Source organism: Tupaia chinensis, unplaced genomic scaffold (assembly GCF_000334495.1).
Source record: "Tupaia chinensis unplaced genomic scaffold, TupChi_1.0 Scaffold141490_1, whole genome shotgun sequence".
NCBI lineage: Eukaryota > Metazoa > Chordata > Mammalia > Scandentia > Tupaiidae > Tupaia > Tupaia belangeri.
The window spans coordinates 2507928-2517493 of record NW_006201352.1 but is presented as its reverse complement, the minus strand read 5'-3'; the positions used below and the strand labels follow the sequence as shown (position 1 = coordinate 2517493).

Sequence of the window (9566 nt, the reverse complement as noted above, 5' to 3'; positions counted from 1 at the left end):
CCCTATTTGAATTCCTTTTATTTTATTCTATTTTCTGATTACATTGGCTAGGACATGCAGTAATATATTGAAAAGGAGTGGAGAAAGTGGGTACCCTTGTCCACTTTCAGTATGACAGTGGCTATAGGTTTTTCAGTATATGGCTTTTATTGTGTTAAATGTTCCTTCTATGCCGATTTTGAAGAGAGTCTTAATTATAAAAGGATGTTGTGTATTATCAAATGCTTTTTCTGGATCAATTGATATAATCATATGGTTTCTATCTTCCTTTCTGTTAATATGGTGTATTACCTTTATGGCTTTGTGTATGTTGAACTATCCTTGCATTCCTGGAATAAAGCCTACCTGATCGTGATATATAATCTTTTTTATGTGTTGTTGGGTATGATTTGCTAGTATCTTATTGAGAATTTTAAATCTGTATTCATCAGCGATACTGGTCTGTAGTTTTCTTTTTTGTTATGTCCTTGTCTATTTTGGGGACAAGGGTGATGGAGGCTTCATAAAATGAATTTGGGAGGGTTCCTTCCTTATGAATCATTATAAATAGTCTGAGTAGAATGAAGGTTAGCTCTTTTGTGAAAATTTTATAAAATTCGGAAGTGAAACTATCAGGACCAGGGCTTTTCTTTGTTGGGAGGTTATTACAGATTCGATATTACTGCTTGTTTGGGTCTATTCAGTCTTTCTGTCTTCCTAATTCAATTGTGGTAGATTTATGTGTTCAGGAATTTATCCATCTTATCCACGTTTTGTTTGTTGGCATATAGTTGCACATAGTATTCTCTAATGATGTTTTGTATTTCTGTTATATCTGTTGTAACACTGCCTGTTTAATTGTGCAATAATTTATCTGGTTACTTTCCCTTTTCTTAGTCAGGCTAAAGATGTGTCAATTTTGTTGATCTTCTCAAAAAGCCACCTTTTGATTTTGTTTATTTTCTGAGTAGTTCATTTATTCTCTATTTCATTTATTTCTGCGTGGGTCTTTATTATTTCTTTTTTCTAGGCATTTTGGGGTGTTTTATTGTTGTTTTTCCAATTCCCTGAGGTGTGTTATTTGGTCTATTTGCCACCTTTCCATATTTTTTTATGCACACTAATGCAATGAACTTCTCTCTCATGACCGTTTTTGTTGTGTCCCATAAGTTATGGAAACTTGTGTGCTCATTATCATTAGTTTCAATGAATATTTTTATTTCAGTCTTAATTTCTTATGGTTGTGAAGTCACTCAGGTGTAGGCTTTTTATGTTCTGTATATTTGTGTACTTTCTAGGGTTCTTTCTGAAATTAATACCAAGTTTAATTTCATCATGGTCAGAGATGATGCTGGACATAGTTTCTATGCCTTTAAATCTGTAAAGAGCCCAGCACTTCTAATTCAAAACGCTTCTGAATGCCTCATGGAGTCACTAGGGACTTCTTCAGGGGATGGGAAAATACTGTATTTTTTATTACAAACAATATTGTGTGTATTTCACTGTTTTTTGAATAATTAAAAATGCCATTGGAGGTGATGGAAATTTACTCCTTCACCAGTGGACCCAATCCTATATGTAAGTGGTGGATGTGTAATATTTATTTTCCTCTCCTGGGGTCCTTTGGGAAATTAACAGATGAGCGTTAGCATCATTATAGCATGGTGGTTTAATTTGCTTAAAGAGACTTTTTTCTTTCTTTTGTAGCATTGGAATACCTGGAGAGTTTTTATTGTTGGCACTTCTGGCAGTTTATCCATAGTGATAACATTAAAACTGCTACAACAGGAGTCCCTGTGAGATTGTCTTCCCAGGCAATTGAGAAGGGTAATTTGGGAATATTGACTGTTCTGCAGTTTGTGTCCTAGGAGAGAGACTAGCAGAGAATAAGGAAAATACTGAGATCTGTTGGGTCCTCAGAAAGGCCACGATATATCTCTTCTGTGTTTTTCTATGCACAAATGCATGACTTTTCCAAGGACCCAATAGAACCAACAGAATGCCAGCCTCTAGGCTGGGTATTTTATATTTCTTAGCTATTTTAACCCTGAACAACAACCTGTGAGGGTGGTACTCATTATGCTGGTGAGGAAACAAAATCCTTTGTCTCGGTGTTAAAATAGTTAGTGGTTTGACAGCAAACTGCTGGTAAATTACCTGGCAAAGCACTTGCGATTTACCCAACACAAGCAGCCACACCATTTCTTGTGTGACTTAATAAATGAATTAGTGAATGACTGATGGATAGAGTGATCAGGAAGGTATATTCATATTTTATCCAGCTATAACAAATTATCACAAACTTGGTGGCTTAAAACAACACAAATATGGCCAGTCTGTGGCATGGTGGTTGGGGTGGCTGGATCCCACAGGACTGACTGTGTGATCCAAGTCCCAGATCTGATGGCTTCAAAACACACGAGGCACATGTGTGCATATGTCCAAAATCTGAAAAAAGAAATGAAAGAGAAGGGGTTGTGGTGTGACCATCCCCCATGGGGGGGGTTACTTTATCACTTTCTCTCTGTCTCTGGTGAGTAAATGTACCTCTAGCAAATTAAAACACACACATAAACACACACATGCACACACACAAATATGTTATCTTATAGTTCTGAAGGTCAAAGTCTGAAGTGAGTTCTCACCAGGAAAATATCAAGGTGTCAGCTCCAGGGGAGATCCATTTCCTTTCCCAGATTCTTAAAGTTGTCTATATTCCCTGGCTCATGGTCTCCTTCTCTGTCTTCAAAGCTGACAGCCATCACTCCTGACTCTGCTTTTTTATATTATGTCACCTTCTCTGACTTTGACCCCTCTTTTGCCTTGCTCTTCTTCCTTTCTCTTTTTTAATTTTTTTAAATAGATTTTTACTAAAGGGCATGTGTACTCACCAGAGAGACAGAGACAGAAAGTGAGAAATCACCCACCCACCTTTTGTTACTAGAAGCCAATGTTGGTACAATGCTAATAACTAACATCCACACTTTATTCAGATGTCCTTAGTTTCTACTCTTTTTTTGTACTTCAGGATCTCATCCAGGATACAACATTGCATTTATTTGTCATGTCTGTTAATTAAGTCTTAAAAAGTAAACTGTAGTGGCCAGTACGTGGCATAGTGGTTAAGGTGCTGGACTCCCACATAGCCAACTGTAGTTCAAGTCCTGGACCTGGTGACTAGAAAATTACTCTGGGTGCATGTGTGTGTGCATTCCCAAAATCCTGAGAAGAGAATAAAGGAGAAAGGATTGCAGTGTTGCCATACCCCCAAGGGGTGATTTCTCACATTCTGTCTCTTTGTCTCTCTCTCCACAGTAAGCACACACACCTTATAGCTAAAACCTAAAAAAAAAAAAGTAAACTGCATTGTTAAATCTTCCAAATATATAAGCTATCCATTTTCTTCTCAATTTCTTTGTTGTTGTTGGCTTATTGCTTGTCAACAAAGGTCATGTTTTTTATTGTTCCTGCCATAGTATCTTACAAATGTACTAACTAACTATCTGTTCATTTAGTGACTGACTTTCAGTAACTGGAAAGAGCAGAGGGAAGAAAGGAGAAGAGTTGGGGAAAGAAAGAAACTCTTTACCTACAAATAATTTAAAACCTCAGAGGGTTGAAGGGCCTTTAGTTTCTGTTGAGATTTCAAGTAATGTTATTCTTTTGACTTATGTATTTCTCAGGTTGGAGATTGCAACCCTCAATCGGGCAGATGCAGATCTAGAGGCTTGTAGAATGCAAATCAGCAAGGATATTATTGTCCTTCTACTTAAAAATCTGACCAGTAATGGCCACCTCTCGCCCCAAGCAGAAAGGAGGTTGGGCTCTGTTTTTAAGAAGCAGTTTCTGTTGCTGGAAAATGAAATACAAGAGGAGTATGACCGAAAGATGTTGGCACTGACAGCTGAATGTGACCTTGAAACAAGAAAGAAGACAGAAAACCAGTACCAGCGGGAGATGGTGGCAATGGAGGAAATGGAAGAGTTGCTGAAACGTGTTAGCGAGAGGGTAAGACAGTTACGAAATGAAGATATTCATTTGCCTCCCTCCTGTCTTTCTCTCAGTGATTCCTCATTTATTCCATCCATCCACCCATTCACCCATTATCAATGCATTCATTCGCCATGATCCATCCATCCACCTACCTATCCATCTCTCTATATATGTATGTATACACACACACACACACACACACACATATATATAAATATATCCATTCTTCTACCTATCTGTTCATCCACCCACGTACCCACCCACATTCATCCATCCATTCTTTTTTTAAAGTATTTTTTCATTTAACTTTATTATTATTATTATTATTATTATTATTATTAATTTATTTATTTATTTCATTCCAATTGTTATTATTATTATTATATTTGACCAGAGAGAGAGAGAGGGAAAGTGAGAAAGCAAGCCACCGGGTCCGGGGCTCAAAGCACAGTCAGCCATGTGGGAATCCAGTGCCCTTAACCACCACGCCATCTGCTGACCCCATCCATTCTTCTATCTGTCCATCCATCCACCTATCCAAATACACATCCATCTACTCATTATCTGTTCAGTCTTCTACTCATCCATCCATTTACCCATTCATCCTCCCACCCATATCCTTCTATCCATCCACCTGTTCATCTATATATCCATCCACTCATCTACCTGTTCAGCTATTCATCTGTCCATCCATCTATTCATCCATACATCCATTCTTTCATCCATCCACCCACCATTTGCCCACCCACCACCGATGTCCATCTATCCATCACCCCACCCATCCACCCATCTCTTCATCCATTCAAACATCTGTTCACCTATCTAAATACACATCCATGTACCCCTTATCCATGTAACTATCCACTCATTTATTCACCCATTTATTCATCCATCCATCCATCCAAAATTCATTTAGCAAGCGTTTATTGATCACTTACTATCTCTCAGGTACTGAGCTATACAGTGAAATAAAGGTACAGAGAAAAATGAGATGTAGTTCTTACATTCAAAAGCTTATAGTTTAATGAAAGACCACCCCTTTTTTAAAAATGAGTCATCATTCAGTGATGTCATACAGATATATTCATGGTGCTATGATAACTCTCAGGGAGAGGAGAAAGGCTTCATTCACTGAGGAGGGTGTCCACAGAGGGCCCAGTTTATGGGAAGTTGTGATGTCAGTGTGCATGTGCCTCCTTCAGTCTGCTTCATTATGGTTCTCTCCAGCACATACTCTGGAGTCAGGCACACTGGAATTCATATCTAGCACATTCTAGCTCTGCTTGTGAAGGCCTCGATTAGCCTCTCTAAGTTTAATGACACCTACCGTTTAGGGTGGCTGGGAAAAGCAGCCTCCTAAGGTGTGGGCTCCCGGTGCACCATGCTCAGTTTTGAAAATTCTGATTTCTCAGCCTTCCCCAGGGTGAGGAAGAGATCAATTCTCATTTTTCCGAAAGCTGTCAGTTGACATCTTGAAAGAAACAGCGTGTTTCCTGCAACTACCAAATCAAGCCTGGTTTCTGTCTTCTTTTGAGAAAGAGAGAGTCTTGTCTGACCCATGTGCTTTGGCCCTACATGTCCTCTTCTGAGCACCTACTATCCCGTGGAGCTCTGACAACGGCTAATGGGCAAGTGTCTGAACTCGTCTTCCGTTCCCCGGACTGTTGCAGACAGGGTCCCCTGGAAGTGAGTACGTAGCACTCCAGTTGACAGCTCGTGGATCATGAGCGATCATCTGTGGTCAGATGTGGGCTTGGTAGAGAGAAGCGGGATGCGATTTCAGTCTCATCCCCACCTGCTTCTTTGCTCCTGGGGTCCCCTTGCCTTAACAACGTCCCGTTTTAGGGTGTGACTGTTTGGGGTCCTGTATTTCCTGTGGCCGTTTTAATGAAGTACTATACATTAGGCAGCCGACAGTGACAGCAACGCATTCTATTATTGTTCTGGAGGCCAGAAGTCTCGATTCAAAGTGTCAGCGAGGCCATGTTCCCTCTGATGTCTCTACGGCTGGAATCCACCCTTGTTTGGTCCAGCTTCTGGCTCCAGACATTCCCGGGTTGTAGCTGCAGCACTTTATTCTCTGCTCCATCCTCACTTGGCCTTCCTCTGGGACCCTGCCATGGCCTCCTGTCTCTTTCTTATGAGGAAACGTGTCATTGGATTTAATGCCCATCCAGATATTCCAGGATGATCTCAGAAGATCTTTAACGTACTTAACACCGGCCAAGACCCTTATTCTGACACAGTCATGTTCGCGGGTCCTGGGGTTAGACCTGGCGCCAATTTTTTTTTGGTCATTGTTGGAGTGTGGGCACCATTAATCCCAGGACAGCGGCCTTGGCTGGTCCCACTTTCAGCTGTGGCATGCCTATGACTGTGCTGGTCAGTGCTGTTATTTCTCTGAATCAGGCATTTAGGAAGTGTGTTGAATGCACTGTTCAGTGATTTAGCCCCTAAATAATCTCATTACACCTTTCTTTCTCTCTTTTTTTAAAAAAATAAATATTAATTTGATAAGTGAATTATTATTTAATTTGCTACAGTGCATGTGCACTAACCTGGTAGAAATGGAGGGCGGCGTCAGGGCAGGGAAGTGGGAAAGCAAGCTGCTATTCCACTACTCTCCCTGCTGGCCCCTCTTTCTCTTCTTTTCTGAAGTTGTTAGTTAGGTTTTGTTTGTTTGTTTGTAGAAATAATACAGGCCTAGGCCAGTCTCTGGCTTGATGGTTAAGGGAGCTAGATCTCACATGGCTGAGTGCATGGTTCAAGTCCCAGACCTAGTACCTTGAAAAACACACCAGGCACATGGGTATGTGTGCCCCAGTCCTGAAAGGGGAGAAAGATGAAGGAGAGGGATTTCAGCATGATGTATGCCTCATTGGGGGAGCTTTTCCCCTCTTTCTCTGGTGAGACATGTGCCCTCTGGCAAATTTTAAAAAATAAATAAATAAATACAATACATGCTGTACAAAGAAAACTGGGGAAGTACTTCAGTGCAGCAGTCCTCGGACCAGTGCGTCTGAGCCCAGTCCTGCCCAGCCTGTTGTCATAGGACCCACTATTTGAGGATGGATTTTATAATGGTAAGGAGTTGTAACAGGGGCCAGCAGGTGGCATGGTGCTTAAGCCTCTGGACTCCCACATGGCTGATCTCAGTTTGAGTCACACACCGGGTAGCCTGGCACATGTGCATGCATGCCCAAAATCCCAAGAGGAGAATGGAGGAGAAAGGATTGTGGCCTGGTCATCCCCTGAGGGGTGATCTCTCACTTTCCCTCTCTCTGTCTCTCTCCAGAAAACCCAATGGAAAAAAAAGAAAAAGAGTTGTAGCAACAAAAATTGAGGCAGAGTGTATGACAGAGACCTTATATCATCTACGGAGTCTGAAATATTTATCTGGCCCTTTTCTTTACAAAAGTTTGCCAGTTCCAACTCTAAAGCCTAAAAAGAAAACCCTAAAAAAAGAAAAACATAGTGAAGCCCATTTCACCATTCAGAGGCAGAGAACCATGCAGGTGGCCCATTAATTGGGCTCCTACTATGTGCCTGACCCAGGAAGTGCAGTTAGGGCAAAGGCAGTCCCCACTCCTGTCCTCAGATTCCAGCATACATTCTTTTTTTTTTTACAAAGATTGATTTTTTTTTTTTACAAAGTCAGATTGATGTAGTTCATATCATTGCCCATCTTGCTTGTTTTCACTTTACATCACAGCATAAACATTTTCCGATCTTATTAAATACTGTTAAAGAATACCATGTGTAACAACCACAGCTTGCTCTCATTTAGGGTTCAGTGCTTGCTGGACGTTGTTCTGTGCACCCCATGTGGACTTTCTCGTTAAGTGTCCACACCGACTCAGTGAGGTAGAAATTAATAGGATCCAACTCGTACACATGAGATTCTGAAATGTGGAGAAGTTCACCTGCCCGAGGACGCACAGGTGGAGCCCAGATTCACACACAAGGCAGGTACCTCTTTCCACTGCAGCACACCGCAACCCTCATGCAGCGGCTCCTGACTGCCCTGTGTGTCTATCATGTGACGGCCTGGGCAGTGCATTTTATGCAAGGGACGAGGAAGACAGACGCTGCGACTGTTATTCTGTTTCTAACGGAGGTGAAGGCGCAGTCCCGCTCCTCAGGGCTTCCTGAACCTGCCTTTTCTCCAGCTTATCTGCAGTATGTCCTGCCCTGGCACGCAGGGCACCGGCACTTTAAATCTCGTAGGTCACCCTATTCCAAAACAAGCAGCCTTATGGCCAATTTGTTTCCAAAAATAACATCTGAACTGCAAACATGAATAGATGGTTACCTTCTACTCCATACCACCCACCCCGTCTCATAAAGCTACAAACCTTTATCATGATCTGCCGTGTGTTGTGGTCGTAGTTAGACAAAGCAAAACATTCATGGAAATATGTAAACAAAAATATATAGAAGTATTTTGGATTTGTTATTCCATCAAGAATAAGTTTTTAAAAAGCAAAATGAACAGGATTCATTTTTTTGAGGAAATTTATTTATTTATTTATTTTTATTTTGAAAAGTTGGCATTTATTTTTCCCTTTGCTTACAGATAAAATCTGTTCACATTGAAATGCCGACATCATCCCTAGTTTTCAAAGCATTTCTTCACCAAGCAGCCCTAGTGAGAGATGCAGGGACTTGCAACCCACCTTCCGCAGCCAGACAGGGCAGCTCAGGGCTGTGTCCCTCTAGGGAGGAGAAGGCTCTTGTAGCTCCCAGGTCCAGGACTCAGAATGATGAAAATGATTAAATCAGCCATGTCGAACCTAGCGGTCCTACCCTCCACTCCACCTGCTGGTCTGCCGAGAGGAGAGAGATCTTCTATTCCCAGGTGCGTCCTAGCCGGGCATGCATCTTGCCCAGGGCTACCTGAAGTTCCCTAACTTTTCTTACAGGAAAAGACTCCTTAAGTATAAGAACTCTTACATTTTAACCATTTCAGATGGGTTTATTTTTATAAAACAGTTTTACAATTTGTCTGTCTTACTAAACTGAGTGCAGGGAGTAAACTCAGTACAGTCATACTTTCCTGAGCAGGAGTTCACACGTCTTTGAAGCCATTCTGAATAGAAGTTGTTCCAGAGCAGCCTGAAGCAGGCCCGTGCTTCTCCAGCCAGAACTGGAGTTCTCTCCCTGGGCCTATGACTCACTTTGTCTCTATGGGACAAATTGCTTTTCTGAGTATCTGAAGCCACAGAAAAACTGAGGCTTTCTCACTGAAAGGTCCCTTTTACTGGGAAGTTCAGTAAGGAGTTAAGGGTAAGTAGTCATTTTAATTTTCCTTTAAAAATGTACCTTTGGGGGAACCAGCAGTTAGCGTAATGGCTGTCGCTGAACTCCCACGTAGTTGACCACAATATTGAGTCCTGGACCTGGTGGCTTAAACTCACGCTGGGCACATTTGTGTGCATGCCCAAGATCCCAAGAGGAGAATGGAGAAGGGATTGTGGCGTGGCCACCCCCCTCCCCCAGGGGGGTGATTTCTCGCTTTCCATCTCTTTGTCTCTGTCTTTCCGGTGAGTGCACACGCCCTATAGCAAAAACCTCTCAAAAAAAAAAAAAAAAAG

The 9566-nt window shown here is 41.6% G+C and overlaps 1 protein-coding gene across 1 annotated transcript in view; it reads left to right on the top strand.

The window, feature by feature from the left end:
- Positions 1 to 9566, top strand: part of EVC2 (EvC ciliary complex subunit 2) — a 209103-nt gene that overhangs the window by 113752 nt on the left and 85785 nt on the right. Inside the window, exon 10 of the mRNA XM_006163194.3 lies at positions 3663 to 3987. Coding sequence (XP_006163256.1) covers positions 3663 to 3987 — 325 coding nt within the window. The remainder of the gene's footprint in view (positions 1 to 3662; positions 3988 to 9566) is intronic.